The following is a 21,651-nucleotide window of genomic DNA, read 5'->3' on the forward strand; positions in this document are numbered from 1 at the left end:
CAATAAAAGTCCATTTTTATTTTTACTATAAACTAAGTTTTCCACTAACTTATTCCACTCATATTTATTATAAAATTAATAAATAAAAGTGGGACTCTTACTCCACTAACTTTTCATCTCACTTTTTTATTACATTTCTCAAAATTCATGCAGAAATGTGGACTCCTATTAAATGGACTCAAATGTGGTAGTAACCAATTACTCCATAAATTATGCAAGAGATTTTGTAAAAGTAAAACTAATCACTCCATAATAATGTAAGAGAAGGACAAGGAGATATGAATATATTTATAGATTAAAAAACTTGGTCTGACATGCAATGGCCAATGGCCACTCACTTGTTGTTGAACACTCGTGTTTATCCCGAAGAGTAGGATAGACTGATGATATAGAAAGATAACTCACACTCAAATTATATCCAATTGCAAACGTCACTGCTTACATCATCACATTTCGTCCACGATAGACAATAGCTTATTGACGTACTCAGTATTATTAAATATAAACGTTTGTTTTTTAAAAATAAAATTTTTAAAATAATATTATTTTGTTAACTAATATAAAGAGAATAAAGTGAGAAGAAAAATAAAATAGAGATAATAGTATTTATATTTTAGGAAATATTTTATTCTAAATGGAACAACTCTGAAAGAAATACATTATATTAAAAAGGGAGAGTACTTGTTCAATCAAGCTTTTGCTACCTAGATCCAAATGTTTCAAAGACAATGACATAGCACCACGATTAAGACAAACTTCATCAATTGATGCGTTACAGCCACTACTTGATTTCACGTATAAATAGGGTAAGTCACACACACACATATATATCTTCATCCACATTTACACTATCATATATCAAGCATGGAAACAAGCTGGATATACATCATCTTGCTTCTTATCATTGCTATCAAATATTTCACCAAACAAAAAGGAAAAATCCCACCTAGCCCTAACCTCACACTCCCTCTTGTAGGGCACCTCCACCTCCTCAAGTTCCCTCTCCACCGCACCTATCACAACCTCTTTAAAGCTCGGCCCCATCTTCTCCCTCCGCTTCGGCAACCGGCTCATGGTGGTGGTCTCTCCCCGGCCACTGTTGAGGAGTGTTTCACGAAAAATGACATCGTTCTCGCCAACCGGCCCCAGTTCATCTCGGGCAAGTACATTGGCTACAACTTCAGCTCCGTCGTCCTCGCCTACGGCGACTATTGGCGCAACCTCCGCCGCCTCACCACGGTCGAGATCTTCTCCACCGCCCGCCTCAACGTGTTCCAGTCCATCCGAGCCGATGAGGTCCGCCTCATGCTCCAGAGCCTTGCGCGCCGAGGCTCCTGCGTCGTTGAGATCAGGTGACATGGAACATGTAACTTTTATGTGGCACACAACTTTTTGAAGTCGTAGATGATATATTTAGAAATAAAAAATAGGTCTATAGTTAAATAAAAAAGCGTCTTGACCGTTATTTTCAGACTTTTTATTTTAAAATTGTGTGATATATTTAGAAACAAAAATAGATCCAAAATTGAATAAAAAAGGCGTCCTTAACTCTTTTATAATCACCCCCAAAACTCCTAAATATTAAAAATTTAACTCAAAACTCATGAATATTTAAAATGATGGATAAAACGCGCCTTTTATATAGTTATAGATTTCGTGTATTGTGTATTAATGTCAGACAGCTGCTGTCGGTGCTGACGTTCAACAACATCAGAGGATGGTGGCGGGGAAGCGGTATTTCGGGGTGGAGGGGGCGGAGGATGACGAGGAGGCGAGGGAGTTCCGGGAGCTTCTGAAGGAGGTTTTCAAGTACGGAGGGGTTGCGTAACCCGGGGATTTCTTGCCGCTGTTGAGATGGATTGATTACATGGATTTTGAGAAGAATTTGAGTAGGATTATGACAAAGCTGGATGCATTTCTGCAGAGATTGATTGAGGAGCATAGAAGCAAGAATGGCGGAAACACCATGATTGACCACATGCTTTCTTTGCAGGAGTCGGAGCCTCAAAACTATACTATGGAGTCATCAAGTCAATATATGGTAACTTTTTACTTTAAATCAACGTGGCAAGAAAACTTTCACAAAAATCTGATATTTCACATAATCTCAAAAAATGGTCTTATAAATCACCAGTTTTTTAAATTGTGCGGATTTTCCATAGTAAATTTTCCCAACATAAATTTTACCTAGGTAGAATGCCAAAACCTACTTTAATAATCAGAGCTATATTCTATCTTGTGAGGAAGATGAGACTGATGATGATATAAAATTCGAAAAAAGCCGGCAAGCTACATATGCAAAATTTATGCTGGAAACTTTGTTGTGGAAAATCCGCATAATTTATGAGTATTTTTTGCCCAAATTTTCCCCTTTTAGGTGATGCTTCTGCTGGGACGGACACATCATCAGTAACGATAGAGTGGGAAATGTTTTTCCCCTAAACAACCCCGACAAAACAGAGAAGGCGAGAAAAGAGATCGAAGGTAATCGGAAGCGACCGTCTCCTCACCGAGTCAGACTTGCCGAAGCTCCCGTACCTCCAAAACATCATCAATGAGACGTTCCGTTTTCCCAGCCGCGCCGCTGCTGTGCCACACGAGGCCGCAGCTGACTGCAAAATCCCCCTACGACATCCCGCGTGGCACGATCCGCAGGTGAACGCATGGGCTATTCACAGGGACCCCCGTCTGGGACGACCCAAGAGCTTCAAACCCGAGCGGTTTGAGGCTGCGGATCCAGGGCCCGCAGCTGCTCCGTTCGGGATGGGGGGGCGGTCGTGCCCGGAATGTGTTGGCCCAGCGGATCGGGGGGGTGACGCTGGGATGCCCTTTTGCAGTGCTTTTTTTGGGGGGAAAATTGATGAGGGATTGGTTGATATGGGGAAGGGGAAAATAGGGGTGTCGATATCAAAACAACCCTTTGGGAAATAAAAGTAGAAAGCCCATTGTTGGACGCGTTCTTGCGCTATAGGAGTGATCATTTTGTCCTTTGTCTATGTGCTCTTTGGTGGTTAACAAATAAATGGATGACAGAGTTGAATATTTGTTTCTATTCGAAAATTGTCTCTAGCTCCATAATCCTCTCCCCTTTTTCTGGGGAATTTTCTATCCGGACGATTTGCATTATTATTTTTAGATGAAGAACATAAGAATAAAGTATTTTTTTCTTCAAACAATTTCATTTGGTCCTCATCGTGTGAACGTAACTCGTAGGATTTCACATGTAACTAATAGACATCATTAGTAATTTTAAATATTTCCCCTTGTACATGATTCATGGTCACATATTTTTTCATTTTCAATCATTCACAAATAAATTTCAGTATCTTTTTTTTTTTTTTGTTAGTAGCTCTTTGATGAAGGGGGCCAAATTTTAAAAACGGTATTCAATTTTTTCTCTATCATGCTCATATTATTTTTCCCTTAAAACCATTTTTTCATTGAGGATAAATTTTTAAATAATGTAGAGTTACCCCCTATTAATATTAAAAAACCCAAGGGGGCCCAAAAATATTATCTTTTAAATTTTAATTAACAAAAAAAAACGAAACAAATTTGATCCATTTTTTACGAATATTTTTTTTTAACAAAAAACAATTAAATGACATTTGACAAATTTAAAGAAAGGGAGCTTGTTTGTTTATATTTCGCCCCTTTAGATATCCTTTTAAGGAAGCCCCAAAAGGGGAAACCATTTCCCTTGTGTGGTTTTCGATCATTTGCTCTACATTTTTTCAAACCCTTTCTTGGGCCTCACCGAACTTGGTCGTGGTGTTGAGCAACAACCTCGAACGATGCATTCACCGGATGTTGCGTCGGCTGCGCCGGGGGGATGGCGGTCCCCTTTTGCCTTCCCTTCCCTCCCTTTTTTTGGCCAATGGGCGACCTTCGTTGAAGGCATTGTCCCGAATTAAATAATAATAATAAAATTTGGCCCGGGGGCCTTTGCCCTTTTCTACCGGTCGCGGAGACCCCCGGGCCAAAACGTGGCTGCCCCCTTTCCCAAGCACTCCTCTGGGCCCCAAATAGGGCCGTGCCGGGCCCCGGGGTTTCCCTATTGGAAAAAGGAAAACAAAAAGACCAACTAAAAAATAAAAAAGAATAACAAAAGTGGGAAAACAAAAAAAGTGAAATAACAAGATTGTGGGACCCCCCAAAAAACCTAGTTAAACATATGGGACTGAATTTCTTTAAAAAACTTTTGAGCTAAAAGCATGCTACTTTAGATTGTCTTTTATAAATTTTCTTTGAAAATAGAAAAATTTTATTTTCTTTTATTTATTTATTTTGTTCTCTTCAAGTTTTAATTCTTTATTTTTTACTTTCTTGTTTTATAATTAATAACTAAATAATTTTTTCTGATCTTATTACTATCTATAATCACTTGTTTTAAAAGAAAATTTTAAAAACTGTATATTCTATTCAGCTAGATTCTATATTCCCTTTTTTTTTTTATTTATAATCATAATTTCTAATAAATCAATTTATAAGTAAAAAAATTTGAAATTAATAGTTAAATAATTACATAGGGGCATCGACATAACGTGATGGTATTATATTATTATAAACTTAAATATAAATACTTATGCTTAAATATGGCATATTTCCTATTCCTCGCCCAATTGTCATCATTTTTCTACTTTTTAATAAACCTATACTCCCCTACCTCACTTTAAAATTTACTTTTTTGTCTTTTATAAAAATGATATTTTTCCCCCTAAGTTTGGGGTATTCAATTTGGAGTCCAAAAGGACATTTCCTTTATTAAAAAAACCCAAAAAATTTAATTACTTTTTTTATTCCCCCCCCTCCCATGTTGTAGTGTAGTTGACTTTTATATACTTGTTTTTAAAAAGATACTCCCTCCTCCCCTTTTTAATTTTGAGTTGAGCAATGTTTTAAGAAAAAGTTTGAATGTGTAATAAATAAATATTGTAGTGGATGTTGGGATCACTTTTAAGGGTCAAATAAATATAGGTTTTTAGATTTGGGACCCACTTTTAACACTTTTTTATTAGGAGGGACGGGAACCCACTTTTAAACTTTCTGCATTTTTTTTTTAATTTATCCAAGGATCAAAGGAATCAAAATTGATCAAAATCCTAAAATAATAAAAAGAATAAATAGTTAAAGTGGAGAAAGATAAAATAAAAGAGAAAAATGAAAAATCTTTACAGGACTAAAAACCCAAAAGGAATATTTCATTATCATCCCTATAAATTTTATTATAAAATTAATTATTAAAAGTAGAATCTACTATTTTTTTTGAATTCACTTTCTTTTTTTATATTTTAATTATATAATTTGTGTAAAAAGTCAAAGTTTAACTTTTTATTTGGACGGTGATATTTAATGATTGAGAAATTTCAACCATTTTGAGTGATTTTGTGAAAAGAACTCCCGTCCTAAGATAAATTTATATTTTTTTTTGGTTTCCACAAAGTGATCTATTTCTTTTTTTAAAAAAAAAATCTCTCTTACTTTATTCTCCATCTACTTTATTCTCTTTTCCTCTACTTTTCCCTCTCTCTACTTTTCTCCCCACTTTCTTTTTTTAAAATCCTTTTTTAAATCTGGTCAAAGAAGTGGGTATTATTTTGGGAAGGGATCTAATTACCCAAAATTATACCCTCCGTTCCCTGGCTCGTGTGTGGAAGTCCGGATTTTTTTTTATTATGTAATTTTTTTATTTTTAGTTAATGTACTTTTTTTTTATTTAAATAAAATTAACGAATTTTTTCCGTATATATGTCGTAAATTTAATTCCGTATTGTGATTTTAATTCCGTAAATGTAGTATTTTTTGAATTATTTTTATTGCGGCTGACCTATGGCTGGCCTAAATCTGATGTGGCAGGTGGATTTTTAGTGCTGCTGATGTGGCAGGGGAGAAACTGCTGGCCGATTTCTGGCCGAAGTACCATTGGAGTCTGGAGATGCTCTAAGAGATTTTGTAAAAAATAAAACCAACCACTCCACTGCAGCAGCCAGCAAGATCTGCTCCACCTGCTGGCTAAACCAATCACTCCATAATTATGTTAGAGAAGGAAAAGGAGATATGGATATATTTATAGATAAAAAAATCTTGGTCTGACATGCAATGGCCAATGGCCACTCACTTGTTGTTGAAGAATCCGGATAGACGGATGATATAGATAACTCAATCTCAAATTATATCCAATTGCACAGGTCATTGCTTAAATCATCACATTTCGTCCAAGTGAGATAGTAGTAGTAGATTGTTAAGGGGGTAAGAGCATCCACAATGGATGCCCGACCGCGCGCCCGATCGGCCGAGATAGTAGTAGTAGATTGTTAAGGGGGTAAGAGCATTCACAATGGATGCCCGATCGCGCGCCCGATCGGCCGAGATCGGGCTCGGGCGCGGTCGGGCATCCATTGCAGCCCTCGGTTGCGCCCGAGCGCGACCGATAGTTCGGTCGCGCTCGATCCCGAGCCCGATCGATCGGGCGCCCATTGCAGAGGCGCGCCCGAGCCCGATCTAAAAAAAAAAATTATAAAAAAATTAATTTTTAATTATAAAAACCGATTTTTAATTCTAAAAAAACCAATTTTTAAATTAAAAAATTATTTTTTAACTTGAAATAAAAAAATTATAATTTCACAACGATCCGTACCGTGAATTAGTGAGCAAGTTTTGCATTACTTGAGTAAACCTTTTATAGATAGGTTTTCAACTCTAACTTTCATTGTGACTTCGATGTGGGACAAATGATAGTTTTATAGATAGGTTTTCAACTCCAAATTTCTTTGTGATTTCGATGTGGGACAATTAGTTTTACACTTAAAAGAGAGTTTTTTTTTGCTTTATGTAAAAATTTGTTTGATTTCATTACATAATCTAGGTTAGCCTAATGGTAAATGTATCTTGTTAAATTATAGAGTTTGTGTGTTCAAGCCCCAAACTCAACATATTTTTTTTTATTACACTTTTCTCATTTTATTTGATTAATGTAAGTGTTTTATTTAAATTTATTGTGTTCTATAAATAATATATTTATATTTTATTATTTTTTATTTGATTAAAATTAAATATGAAATTTACAAATTCTTTTTTTAAAATTAAGTAATGTATGATTTTCATTTAATTTAGTATTTAATTTTTTTATTTATAAAATGTGTTAAAATATAAAAAAAAAATTATTAAAATTGAAATGAGAAATGGATAAGAGATAGGGCATCCACTAGAGCTCTACCAAAAGATAGGGCATGCTGATGTGGCAACCACTAGGGCTCTCTCACTGGAGCTTCCACTAGGGCATCCACTGTGGCTCCAGATGTTTCAAAAGACAATGACGTGACACCACGACTAGGACAAAATTCATCAATTGATTACGTATAAATAGGAATAGTCACACACACACATTTTACTCTATTTCTTAATCCACATTTACACTATCATATCAAGCATGGAAACAAGCTGGATATCTATCCTCTTGCTTCTTTTCATTGCTATCAAATATTTAACCAAACAAAAAGGAAAAATCCCACCTAGCCCTAACCTCACACTCCCTCTTGTAGGGCACCTCCACCTCCTCAAGTTCCCTCTCCACCGCACCTATCACAACCTCTCTTTAAAGCTCGGCCCCATCTTCTCCCTCCGCTTCGGCAACCGGCTCATCGTGGTCGTCTCCTCCCCGGCCACCGTCGAGGACTGCTTCACGAAAAACGACATCGTTCTCGCCAACCGGCCCCGGTTCATCTCGGCCAAGTACGTTGGCTACAACTACACCTCCGTCACCTTCGCCCCGTACGGCGACTACTGGCGCAACCTCCGCCGCCTCACCACGGTCGAGATCTTCTCCACCGCCCGCCTCAACGCGTTCCAGTCCATCCGAGCCGATGAGGTCCAGTTCATGCTCAAAAGTCTCGTGCGCCAAGGCTCTTCCATCGTCGAGATTAGGTGATGTGGAACAAGTATTTTATGTGGCACATAACTTTTTGAAGCGGATGATATATTTAGAAACAAAAAATTGGTCCATAATTGAATAAAAAAGCATCCTTAACCGTTATTTTTCAGGCATTTTAATTCAAATTTTGTGTGATATAGATATATTTAGAAACAGAAAATAGGTCCGTAATTGAATAAAAAGCACCATTAACCCTTTTATAATCATCACCCAATCTCCTAAATATTAAAAATTTAACCCAAAACTCAATATTTAAAATGCTGGCCAAAACTCGCCTTTTATAAGTTATAGATTTTGTGTGTTGTGTATTTATTGTCAGACCACTGCTGTCGGCGCTGACGTTCAACAACATCATGAGGATGGTGGCGGGGAAGTGGTATTTCGGGGTGGAGGGGGTGGAGGACGACGAGGAGGCGAGGGAGTTCCGGGAGGTTCTGAAGGAGGTTTTCAAGTACGGAGGGGTGGCGAACCCGGGGGATTTCCTGCCGCTGCTGAGATGGATTGATTATATGGATGTTGAGAAGAATCTGAGTAGGATTATGACAAAGCTCGATGCGTTTCTGCAGAGATTGATTGAGGAACACAAAAGCAACAATGGCGGAAACACCATGGTTGACCACATGCTTTCTTTGCAGGAGTCGGAGCCTCAAAACTATACTCATTCAGTCATCAAGTCAACCATGCTGGTAACTTCTTTATTTCAAATCAACGTGGCAAGAAAAATCATGAACTTTCACAAAAATCTGACATTTCCCATAACCTTTAAAAATGGTCTTAAAAATCATCAATTTTTCGAATCGTGTGAATTTTCCACACTAAAGTTTCCGGCCTAGGTGGAATGCTAAAAAACCTAGGAAGAACATTTCATCTTGTGAGGAAGATGATGAGACTGATGATAACATCGATGTTCTAAAATTAGTGACCGGCAATGCAAAATTTATGCTAGAAACTTTATTGTGAGAAATGCGCGCAATTCATGGTTTTTCTTGACCAATTTCCCTTTTAGGTGATGCTTCTTGCTGGGACAGACACATCATCAATAACGATAGAGTGGGCAATGTCTGCTCTCCTAAACCACCCCGACAAGATGAAGAAGGCAAGAGAAGAGATCGATAGAGTGATTGGAAGCGATCGTCTCCTCAACGAGTCAGACTTGCCGAAGCTCCCGTACCTCCAAAACATCATCAACGAGACGTTCCGTTTGTACCCAGCCGCGCCGCTGCTATTGCCACACGAGGCCGCAGCCGACTGCAAGATTGCGGGCTACGACATCCCGCGTGGCACGATCGTGCAGGTGAACGCGTGGGCTATTCACAGGGACCCACGTGTATGGGACGAGCCCGAGAGGTTCAGACCTGAGCGGTTTGAGGCTGCGGAGCCGAGGGCCCCGCAGCTGCTCCCGTTCGGGATGGGGCGGCGGTCGTGCCCCGGGAATGTGTTGGCCCTGCGGATGGTGGGGCTGACACTGGGGTGCCTTGTGCAGTGCTTTTATTGGGAGAGAGTTGAGGAAGGATTGATTGATATGAGAGAAGCGAAAGTAGGGGTGACGATATCAAAACAAGTGCCTTTGGAAGCAAAGTGTAGAGCACGCCCATTGCTTGGACGTGTTCTTGCGCTATAGGATTGAGGGATCTTATCTTTTTATCCATTTGGCCATGTGCTTTTAGGTGGTTAATAAATGAAATTACTGTACTCTGCTTTGGATTGTTTGGAATGTACTCATGTCCATAATCCTATCTGGACGATATGCATGGTGCGTGTAGATTTGCATTATTATTTTTCTTTAGTATTGTTATGGAAGATGAGTCCCACCTCGTTAAAGAGAAAAAAGTTTCTAAAATAGAAAAGTGCATATTTTTATGGATCGAACTAAAAAGGAAAGAGTGTATATTCTTGTAGGACAGAAGGAACGTTACTTTTTTAGATGAAGAACAAGATAAAATATTTTTACTTCATATCAATTCCGCTTCTGGAATAGGAATTCTGCCTGCAGCCGAAGAGGGAGAGCTACACGAGCAAGGCGGTTTTCGAGTGCCTGGTGGCTGTTAAACTGGAATTATTATTTACAAAATACTAATCTAGTTAAGTGTCATTTAATTGGCGTTGACTGTTAAAATTAATTCCGTAAAAAATGGACCAAATGGACCAATTACCAAACAATGATGAATTTGAAAAACAAACCTGTTAGGACCGGAAATAGTTTAAACCAAACAATGTGATTTAAAAAGCAAACCTCTTAGGACTGGAAATAGTAAAAACCAAACAATGATGAATTTAAAAAACAAACCTCTTAGGACCGGAAATAAACCAAACAATGATGAATTTAAAAAACATATCTCTTAGGATCGGAAATGGTAAAAACTAAACTTCGTGAAATATAAAAAAAAGTGAGTTGAATATATTTATGGAATATGAGTCGCACTTTATATGTTACACTCCCTCTGTCCCATTTTAAGTAGAGTATTTCTAATTTGGCATATGATTTTATATAATGTTGTTTTGTGAGTAAAGTGGAGAGAATAAAGTAAGAGATATGGAAAAAGTAAAGAGAGATATAATTCTATTTTTAGAAATGTGTCATTTACGGTGGGACAGAGGGAGTAATAAAATGTAAGTGAAATGATTAAGTGCAATGTGAGACCTACTTATCATTTATGGTAAAAAAAAATGAAAGTGAACAATTAATGGGGGCATACGAAAATGGCAAATTAAAGTAGATAATTAATGGGGGATGGAGAGAATATTCTTTTAAGTTTGAATTTTGTATAAGTGATGGGGGTAAATCAATACTCTCTCTGTCCGCGAATATGAGTCCTGTTTTTTTATTTTAGTTCGTCTATGAATAGGAGTCTCGGCTCATTTTTACTATAAATGGTAATAGGATCTCACATTCCACTAACTGATTCTACTCACATTTCATTTAAAACTAATGTATATAAGTGAAACTCATTTTCCACTAACTTTTTCCACTCATTTTTCTTAATATTTCTTAAAACTCGTTTCGCCAAGAAATGTGACTCCTAAGAGCATCCACAATGGATGCCCTGGTGGGCGCCCTAGTGGTTGCCACATCAGCACGCCCCTTCTTTCTGCAATGGTTGCGCCCTAGTGCGAGCCCTATCAATTATTCACTTTTCATTTAATTTTTAATTCATTATTTTTTTTATATTTTCACATATTATAAATGGAAAAATTAAATACTAAATTAAATGAGAAGCATGCATTACTTAATTTTTCAAAATTTTTTTATAAATTTTATATTTAATTTTAATCAAATAAAAAATAGCAAAATATAAATACACTATTATAGAACACAATAAATTTAAATAAAACACTTACATTAATCGAATAAAATGAGAAAAGTATAATAAAAGGTTAAAATAAAAGTAATATGTTGAGTTTGGGGCTTGAACACACAACCTCTATAATTTTCCAAGATACATTTAACATTATGCTAAACATAGATTGTGTATTGAAATCAAATAAATTTTTATATAAAGCAACAAAAAACTCTCTTTTAAATGTAAAATTAATTGTCTCACATCGAAATCATAAAGAAAGTTGGAGTTGAAAACATATCTATAAAACAAGAATTTATCCCACATCGAAGTCACAATGAAAGTTGGAGTTGAAAACCTATCTATAAAAGGTTACTCAAACAATGCAAAACTTGTTCATTTAGTTCTTTCACTAATTCATGGATGCGTCTTTTAGTATGAATCATTCTGAAATTATAGTTTTTATTTCAAGTTAAAAATTGATTTTTTAGAATTAAAAATCAATTTTTATAATTAGAAATTGATTTTTTTATAATTTTTTTTTTCGAGATCCGGCTCGGGCGTCGGGCTGCAATGGATGCCCGATCTCATGCCCGATGGATTGGGCGAGAGATTGTTCGCGACCGAAAGATCGGTCGTCGTCGGGCACGACCGACGTCTGCAATGGATGCCCGACGACGCCCGATCTCGGACGATCGTGAGATCGGGCATCCATTGTGGATGCTCTAAGGTTGTCTCCGGCGGCGCCCCTCCCATTCGCCCCTCCCACGCGCCCTTCCCATGCCACGTCAGCACTAGCCCCTCCCATGCCACGTCAGCACTAGCCCCTCCCGGCTGCACTGGCCGCATTCCACTGCCACATCACTAGCCCTTCCCATTGCACTAGCCCTTCCCACTCGCCCCTCCCACTCGCCCTTCCCACAATTAAATTAATTCACAATTAAAATTTAAATTCACGAAAATAAAATGTAAATTCACGGAAATAAAATTCGACACGAATACGAACGGGAAATCTGAAAATTACATTAAATTACATAATTTAAAAAAAATTACATAATTTAAAAAAAAAAACATAGTAAATAAAATTTAAAAAAAAAAACAAAAATGTCGGACGTCAGGAGGTTGGGACGGGCGACCTGTCGCACATTGGCGCTTCGTCCAACTCGCCCGTCGACGGGAGGGGCGATATCTTCGCAGGGGCAGTCGGAGATAACGTTGCGTCGGCGAAATTCCCGCACACTATGGCGCCCGTCGGGTCGCCCGTCCCCGACGGGCGACGATGTTGATGGGCGCCATAGGAGACAACCTAATAGCAGCTGAAGGGTGTATTCGATAATTTCATCCTTCCCAATCAAGATGTCCACCTTATATTTTTAGTTTGTCCAACTCATAATGTCAACTTTCTATATTTAGAAACAAATTTAGAAACAAATCATTCTCTCCTCTCTCCTCATTAAAATATTTAATCACATTTTCCACTCTACTTTATCAAATACAATTGCTCCATTTAAAATCTCGCGCCATTCAAAAATGCGTACATCTTGAATGGAATAAAGGTAGTATGATATTTTACACAAAAATAAATTTAAACTTGACGTACACGGTTGAAAATACTCTAGAAATTTGATACTTTTATTGTATAATCATTATTTCCTTAATTGATTTCATAAAATTAATTTCTTTCATATTGAGAAGAGAGGTTCCTTGGACGTCACACCAAGTTTCCAATGTCGCATGCCATTCACGATTCAACGCCAACGATCTCATCACGAAAATTCAAAACGTTGAAAATTCCCTTACCTTGACGATGTTTCCACCCCTTGGCGGCGCAATTGCGTGACCAAACATTACACAAACTCCATAGCATCAATGTAGTATAAATACAACATTTGAAATCACAATAACAAGATAAGTGACATATCAATCATGGAACCAACCTTGCTCTACATTCTCATCTCCCTCCCATTTCTCCTCATTTCTCTAAAACTCTACAATTCAAGAAAAAAACTCCCACCAACTCCATTCCCCACACTTCCCCTACTAGGCCATCTCCCCCTCCTCAAATTCCCCCTCCACCGCACCTTCCTAACCCTCTCCCGAAAACTCGGCCCCGTCTTCTCCCTCCGCCTCGGCACCCGTCTCATGGTGGTCGTCTCCTCCCCGGCCGCGGCCGAGGAATGCTTCACAACAAACGACATCACCCTCGCCAACCGCCCCCGCTTCATCATCGGCAAATACATCGGCTACAACTACACCTCCCTCGTCGGCGCCCCCTACGGTGACTACTGGCGCAACCTCCGCCGCCTCACGGCCACCGAGATCTTCTCCTCCGCGCGCCTCAACGCGTTCCAATCGATCAGAGGCAACGAAGTCAGGCTCATGCTGGAGAAGCTGAGCAGGAAGTCGGGGGAGGGGCGCGTTGAGATCAGGGAGGCTCTGTCTGAGATGGCATTCAATAACATCATGCGGATGGTGGCCGGAAAGAGGTATTTCGGGGTGGACGAGGACGGCGAGGAGGCGGAGGAGTTCAGGGGGCTTATCAAGGAGGTTTTTGGCTACGGCGGTGTGTCGAACTTGGCGGATTTTTTTCCGGTTTTGAGATGGTTTGATTATAAAGGGGTGGAGAGGAATCTGGCTAGGATTTCTGCTAGGATGGATGCCTCTCTTCAAGCGTTGGTTGATGAGCAGAGACGACATGGCGATGGAAACACCATGATTAGTCACCTCCTTGCTATGCAGGATTCGGATCCAGAATATTATACAGAAGAAATCATCAAATGTATTATTGTGGTAAGTATACAAAATGACAATACTCTGTTTATCATATTTAAATTACTAGTATCAAATTTATTAAATTTTGGGTGGTATAGACAAAATTACTATGTCATTTTCAAAATATAACACTTGTTATAGCCATTTAAATTATAATCTATTTTTATAAAAAAAATCCGGAGTAGTAGTTAGTTTATCAGGGATGTGATAAGTTGCTAACTACTTGCTAATTGCTAACTATATCAACAGCCTATGCTATACAAATTAAATTTGTATGTCAAATAAATTTTGTGTGTCAATTAAATTTTGTTGACATACAAATGTTTTCGTGTTGACATGTAGAATAAATGTCAACACAAACATATAAATACTTTCGTTGGTATCTATAACATATGTTGTTGACATAGATAACAATTAGCAATTTAAGATAGTTAGGAACCTAACGGAGTCCAATAATATTATTTCTCTTTTAATTTGACCTTATACGATATTCAATTTTTAGATCTGCAATTGCTTTTTGGGTTAAAATTTTTTGTTATATCATCCATCTTTTGGTCATGATATGAATACTATCTTAACCTTTTGGATTTGGTGCAAATTACAATTGCGTCCCAATCAAAAAAATTCAAAGATCACGTCATATTTTGTTACCGAAAACAAAGATTGGTTTAACAATCAGGATTTTGTTATAGTAGTTCTTAATTTAGGTAATGAACTCTTAATGTGGAAATGACAGATGATGCTGCTTGTGGGGACAGACACATCATCCGTAACGGTAGAGTGGGCAATGTCTGCGCTACTAAACCACCCGGACAAGATGAAGAAGGCAAGAGAAGAGATCGATAGAGTAATCGGAAATGATCGTCTCCTCCAAGAGTCGGATTTACATAACCTCCCTTATCTCCAAAACATTATATCCGAAACATTGCGGTTGTTTCCGGCCGCACCGTTGCTCGTACCCCACGAGGCATCATCAGACTGCAAGATCGCGGGGTACGACGTGCCACGTGGCGCGATCGTGATGGTCAACGCATGGGCCATCCATCGGGACCCATCCGTTTGGGATGACCCGGAGAAGTTCAAGCCAGAGCGGTTCGAAGGCGGGGGAATCGGGGCCCCGAACTTGCTGGCGTTTGGGATGGGCCGGAGGGCGTGCCCGGGTAGCGGGCTGGCCCACCGGGTCGTGGGTTTGGCGTTGGGGAGTTTGATACAATGCTTTGAATGGGAGAGGGTTGATGAAAGGTTGGTGGATTTGAGTGAAGGGAAAGGAGCAAGTATGCCTAAGAATATACCTTTTGAGGCAAAATGTAGAGTTAGTGATGTGGGTCGAAGAGTTATTACTGTTTAAGAGTGAGTTGTTTTTGTAGTTTGGAATGGGACACATTGTTTTTCATTCATTATTTGAATTTCAGAATCACAAATCATGATTTATTTTGTTTCTCCTTAGTTATTATATCTGGTCGACATAGTTTTTAATTTATGTTTTGCTTCATACTCCCTTTTATCTCACAAAAATATGTATTTTTGGTTGGGTTTGAGTTTAATATACGATTGGTAAATAAAAATGAGGTAAAAAAGAAAAAATTTACTTCCTCCGTCCCATAGAAAATAGACCGTGTTTCCTTTTTCCGTCTCCATACAAATAGTCCATATATGTTTATCACAACTTTTTTCTCCTTCTCTTTTTCTTTATCATTTATGGTAGGGGTGTCGAAACGGGTACCCGCGGATACCCAAACCCGATTTTATGGGTACCCGTACCCGAAAACTTCAATATTATACTACCCAATCCCGACCCGTATAGTTAAACGGGTAACCCCATACCCGCATCGGGTATCCCAAACCCGCAGTTGCGGGTACCCAAACCCGCACACATAATTTGAATTGTGTATTATATTATTCAACGGTATTATGCTTTTAGTTTTCGCTTATCATCAATGCTAGTCATCTAATACAATAATTTTATGTACATGTTTGAAATTCTAGAATGAATTTTTGGATTGTTGCTAGTTGCTACACTACGATTTTAGATTTGTATTTTTTTTACTTTATTGTATTTGCATAATTTCCAACTATTAATTACGCAAAAATATGGTGATTTCTCATCTCTTAAATATAATATGATTATGTATGAAATATAATGGAAATTCAAATTTCAAATAAGCAAATATGATAGAAACATCAAGCATGCCTAAATTAAATCACCATTCAAAAGTCTAATATAAAATAAAAAATAATTCACTTTCATCAAAAGTCTAAATATATATAACTTCAACTAAAAGTCTATATATTTTAAATCTTTAATATAAAGTCACTAAACTAATAAAAGTTTCACTTTCACCAATCTTGCAATCCTTCATTTGGCAGCGGATAAACAATCGGAAATAAAGTATATCATCGGGGAGTATATATGGATTTGAAACTAATTAACTAAAATAAAATATTTGAAACCCCTATAAATAAAATAATTCACTTTCATCAAAAGTCTAAATATATATTACTTCAACTAAAAGTCTATATATTTTAAATCTTTAATATAAAGACACTAAACTAATAAAAGTTTCACTTTCACCAATCTTGCAATCCTTCATTTGGCAGCGGATAAATAATTGGAAATAAAGTGTATCATCGGGGAGTATATATAGATTTGAAACTAATTAACTAAAATAAAATATTTGAAACCCCTATAAATAATGGGTATTATCGGGTTCGGGTATACCCATACCCGCAAAAATTTAAAACAAACTACCCGATCCCGCCAAGTTTCCCATTGTCGTCGGGTAGCGGGTCGGGCTGAGGGTTTCCCAATACCCGCTACCCGTTTCGACACCCCTAATTTATGGGCCCCATTAGAGATGTCAACTGGGCCGGGCCGGCCCAGCCCAGCCCAGGCCCGGTGTGGCCCAGAGATATTTAAGCCTAGCCCGGCCCAGGCCCATGTCGGACCGGGCCTGGGTTTTGGTATATAGAATGAGCCCAGCCCAAGCCCGGGCCCAGCTGGTAAGTGGACTGGGCCGGGCCTAGTTTGCTAAATAATTGAATGGATAAATCTATACATATATAAAAGGCGAGTTTTGGGCCGTTTTTGAATATTTGTGAATTTTGAGTATAAATTTAAATATTTGTAAATATAGGGTGTGAAATTAAATATTTAAATAGCCGCTAATAAAATATGGAATAACGGCTGAAATATAAATGACTCCAATATTGAAACCGTTACATTCATATGAATTGAAACGGTTACATTCAAATGAACAAACTAATCAATTACAATATTATTATATTGATAGAACATACGAAATTATAAAGTTGATTACACTGTTAGTCAATAAACATTAATATGATGGTCAAATGATTAATTCAAAAAATTAACCACTAATCAATTACAATATCATAATCAATTGCATAAAAGTAACGGTCATCCTCTCTTATTTGTTCATCTACACTATAAATATGTAGTATGTGCAAGATTATAATCACTTCTTCATTGTCTTATTTTATTTGTTGAAAGCATGGAATTCATCTTCCTTGATAATCTACAACCTAGCAATACTTCGTCACTCATTCGAGTATGATGTCGTGTGTCTATGAATTCATTAAACGTGGAGACAAAACCAATATAATATCCTTAGAATGTATTTTCCATGACAGGATGGTATGAGTGTCACTTCTTACCTTATTACGGCTTGTCTTGCGGAAAGAGGTTTTTTCTCGACCAAACTTATAGTTCGGTTTATTTTATAATTTTCATTGTAATTTCCATTTCATTTATTGTTGTTTTTTTTCTGTGATTACAATAGTTAGAGTACCGCGTGTATAGGGGTGGGTCGATACGATATATCGTATCGAAAACGTTGTATCGTGTATCGTATCGAAAATATCGATATGAAAGAATTTCATATCGTTATCGTATCGAAAGTTTCGATATATCGAATTTCGATATATCGAACTTTCGATATAAAAAAATTTCATATCGTTATCGTATCGATATTTCGATATATCGTATCGAAATTCGATATATCGTTAAATATCGATATATATCGAAAATAAAATATCGATATATCGAAAATTTTCGATATATATCGTATTTTCGATATAAAACGATATATCGCGATATAAGGAAATTCATATCGTTATCGTATCGAAAACTTACGATACGATATCGTATCGTATCGAAAATTATGATATATCGAAAATTCGATAATTTTTTGATATTTTTCAATACGATACGAGCGATATATCATTTTTTTGATATTTTTCCCCAGCCCTACGCGTGTATATGGTTCGAGAATTTTATCCTAATATTTTTTACAATTCTTAGAGATGGAAGAATTGTAACATCCTTAACTCGAAACATGTATAATATTTATCTTCTTCTTAACACAATTTATTACATTTGTATATTTATATTGTCACTGACGCTATAATTATATTAAGTGGTGTCACAGAAAATAATATTTTACTAATAATATTATTGTTGAAATTAGGATTTGACACTTAATTAGTCTAGGATACAACTGATTTTATATTAAAATATAATTATCTTATCTATAGGTGATCATGCTGAGTAAAATAGTATATTATACTATTAAGAACTATATTTTTACAAAAAGAAATTTTGCAGTATTTAAAATTATAAAGTAGTATAAAAAATAGTAGATCGAGTATATATGTTTCATGTTCCAACAAACCATGTTTAAAAGTGCAATAAATAAAGATAAACGTTATAAACGTTCAAAAGAGTTATCATTATTCATTAATATAATAGTGTTAATTCAACCAATTAATATAATGTTTTTTTGTGTAGTTTATCATTTGAATTTTTTTATGGTCATAATTTTGACATTTTCAATATTATGAGTTATCAATTTATTATTTAGTTAAAAGTGTGATTTACATTATTTTTAGTATAGAAATAGGAAGGATTGTTTTTCAAAAGTGTCAACAATTGATATAGTCTCTTCATCGTTGTCCAAATAATTGTGTTTGTTTTTACTCCATTTCAAATATGTTTAATTTTATGTGTTTATGTATAAAATGAATTGAGGAGCATATATTTGTTGAATTGTTATTATATAGTAGTACAATTATTATTTTTTTATTTTTAAATATTATTTAGTTATATTATTTCTTATTTGAGATAAAATATTCCGTCGTGTATCGCACGTGGATTAAAACTAGTAGAATTTATACTCCATTCTGTAGAACTATGAAATCACGAGGGAGGAAGCAGCGACGTGATGTAGGGGAAAAGTTGACTTGATATTTCTCTTATTTCTATTTGTAATAAAAAACAATTATGGAACTAGATATGTTATGGGGTAATATAATTATGGAATCAATCAACTAATTACATTACACGCATAAATTAGTTTTACCCTATAATCCCACTATTCCCACAAAAATAGGAGTTACACATTATAGACTATTATTATGGAACTATTTTAAATAGTAGTAAATCAATTATAACTACTACTATAAATATGCAAATCAACTAAGCATTTATCTACCATTATGTTGTAATTGGAAATTAAATTTGTTATACTTTTAGGTTATGTAACTGAATTAATTGATTGTTTTTGCATAATATTATTAGTAAAATCTATGATTATCTTTAAAATATACAAATATACAATAACATGCAATCTTGTAATAAATTAATAGAAAGGATATGAATATGTAGAGATAATATCTAATTTTTTACCCATATGCATGTACACGTAAGATAATAAGGCATAATACATATTCATACTCCATATATTACATACATATAATCGGAACTAATCTCTACAATTATGCAAATCAAGTGGTAATTAATTCTAAGATATACTATTTTTAAAAGGAAAAAGTAGTTAACAATTAATCTATATAACCATGGAAATCAAATTTGATACTATAAATTTTGATTTAGATTGATTAGTTAATTTATTTAATAATAAATAAATAAAGAATATTTATATTGATATGAAAAAAACAAATATATTCAAAGAATTAAGAATATATAGTATAATATTCAGATGCTGCTGGGCCTGAACCTGGGCCGGGCTTTGAGTGGGCCTGGGGCGGTCCTGGGTTTGTAAAAAGGCCCAATTGGAGCCCGTTTAACATACTAAGCTCAGCCCAAGCCCGCTTCATTTCATTGGTGGGCCGGGCCTGGGCTGGGTCGGCTCGGCCCGTTTGACATCTCTAGGCTCCACTATCCACTATACAATTTCGAATACTTTTTCTAATTCTCTCTTACTTAATGACCTATTTCTATGGGATGGAGGGAGTAATTAAAATATTATTAATAGAGTTTAGGTCCGACTTCAATAGAAAGAAGAGAATTTACAAAATTAGAGAGTGCATACTCTTATGAGATGATTAAAAAGGAAAAAGTGCATACTTATGTGTGAAAGATAGAGTATTATATAATTCAGACAAAACCTTATGACTCATCTTATCGGATTATTAGGTAAAATGTAGTTTAACATATTATGGGTTGTGTCACAAATTTTCAATGTCATGCTTTTAAAAATTTTAATTTATGAAGAATGTTTCGTTTGAATTATCTTTAGATAAGATCGTTTGACGATTGTATGAGTGATGAAATTTTTTATTTTATGAAATTAATATAGAGTATATGATTGATTACGATTGTATAGTGATAAAAAATTTTATTTTATGAAATTAATATATATATATATATATATATATATATGATTGATTTATGTTCTGTGTACACGATCGTGATATATGAACTTTCCTTAAACTGCTTCCCATTAAATGAATATAAAATTGTATGATTGAAAATAGATTAATTAATTCTTATGATAGATTGATTAATGAACATTCACTGCTCAAGTTTATAAGGGGCTTCGTCGTGATATGGGCTATAATCACAAGCCTGCCTCACCAAGGCCGTGTGCTGGTTCTGGGGCCGGGCCTTGGATTTGGATCTTGATCCTTTGACATGAACATTAGCTATGTTGGGGCCCAGATTAAGGATCTTTTTTACTACCGTTTATTGGGGCTATGGCCCAACAACTCATTTGAGTCATATACACATAAAGGGTTGTTGAATCTCGTTGTGTTTATTTTATATATTTGTGTTTGATTGAGAGCCATTTACACGTCCAGGAAGACTAGAGAAAACGTACATATCATAAGATTTACCTTATTAGCTATATGTATTAAGGAAAGATTCACCATCTTTTATGAATTCTTTTTAACATTTCTCCTCAATGAGATCATCTTTTTTTTAACTTGTCCAATAGTTCAAGAAAGTTCACTGATACTATTTAAATCAAACACATGTCATGACATGATTATCATAACAGAAAATGGACCGACTTTGATGAAAATGAAATATTTTAGTGTACTCGAGCCTTTTTAAGGTAAAACCTTGAGGTAGATCAATGTTGGCTTCACAAATATGTTTTTATGAAATATTATTTCGGCATGTGTCCACCGAGTATATCAAGTACTCAACCTTACATTTGTTTTAAAAATGCGCAGGTAGAGCAGCGACAGACGTGGTGGGTGTTGAGTGGAGCCTCTAAAGTCTACTCATTATTATTTTGAGGAAAGCGTTGTTTCTTCGTATATGACATCATTATTCCCCGTAACTTGCTTTCGCTTAAGACAATATTTCCGTTTAATCTTATGTTTCATTGACATAGATTACTCAAT

General features: G+C 36.0%; 2 protein-coding genes and 1 pseudogene across 2 annotated transcripts; all 3 read left to right on the forward strand.

The window, feature by feature from the left end:
- The first annotated feature begins 800 nt into the window (after positions 1-800).
- On the forward strand, positions 801-2,931 carry LOC125194867 (annotated as a pseudogene).
- Positions 2,932-7,399: 4,468 nt separating this feature from the next.
- LOC125196081 (cytochrome P450 81Q32-like) lies at positions 7,400-9,681 on the forward strand. Its single transcript, XM_048094443.1, has 3 exons — positions 7,400-7,923; positions 8,250-8,616; positions 8,937-9,681. The coding sequence occupies exons 1-3, from the start codon at positions 7,430-7,432 to the stop codon at positions 9,549-9,551; spliced, it is 1,476 nt and encodes a 491-aa protein (XP_047950400.1). The 5' UTR covers positions 7,400-7,429; the 3' UTR covers positions 9,552-9,681.
- A 3,445-nt stretch (positions 9,682-13,126) lies between these two features.
- On the forward strand, positions 13,127-15,411 carry LOC125192286 (cytochrome P450 81Q32-like). Its single transcript, XM_048089821.1, has 2 exons — positions 13,127-13,998; positions 14,717-15,411. The coding sequence occupies exons 1-2, from the start codon at positions 13,135-13,137 to the stop codon at positions 15,326-15,328; spliced, it is 1,476 nt and encodes a 491-aa protein (XP_047945778.1). The 5' UTR covers positions 13,127-13,134; the 3' UTR covers positions 15,329-15,411.
- The last annotated feature ends 6,240 nt before the right edge of the window (positions 15,412-21,651 follow it).

The sequence above is a fragment of the Salvia hispanica genome, chromosome 6, assembly GCF_023119035.1.
Source record: "Salvia hispanica cultivar TCC Black 2014 chromosome 6, UniMelb_Shisp_WGS_1.0, whole genome shotgun sequence".
In the NCBI taxonomy this organism is placed as follows: Eukaryota; Viridiplantae; Streptophyta; class Magnoliopsida; order Lamiales; family Lamiaceae; genus Salvia; species Salvia hispanica.

Excerpts from the sequence above, each read along its gene's own strand:
- LOC125192286 (XM_048089821.1), top strand. The coding sequence starts at position 13,135 with ATGGAACCAACCTTGCTCTACATTCTCATCTCCCTCCCATTTCTCCTC. Across the intron at positions 13,999-14,716 it reads TCATCAAATGTATTATTGTG|ATGATGCTGCTTGTGGGGAC; the intron begins GTAAGTATACAA and ends TGGAAATGACAG.
- LOC125196081 (XM_048094443.1), top strand. The coding sequence starts at position 7,430 with ATGGAAACAAGCTGGATATCTATCCTCTTGCTTCTTTTCATTGCTATC. Across the intron at positions 7,924-8,249 it reads TCTTCCATCGTCGAGATTAG|ACCACTGCTGTCGGCGCTGA; the intron begins GTGATGTGGAAC and ends ATTTATTGTCAG. Across the intron at positions 8,617-8,936 it reads TCATCAAGTCAACCATGCTG|GTGATGCTTCTTGCTGGGAC; the intron begins GTAACTTCTTTA and ends TTTCCCTTTTAG.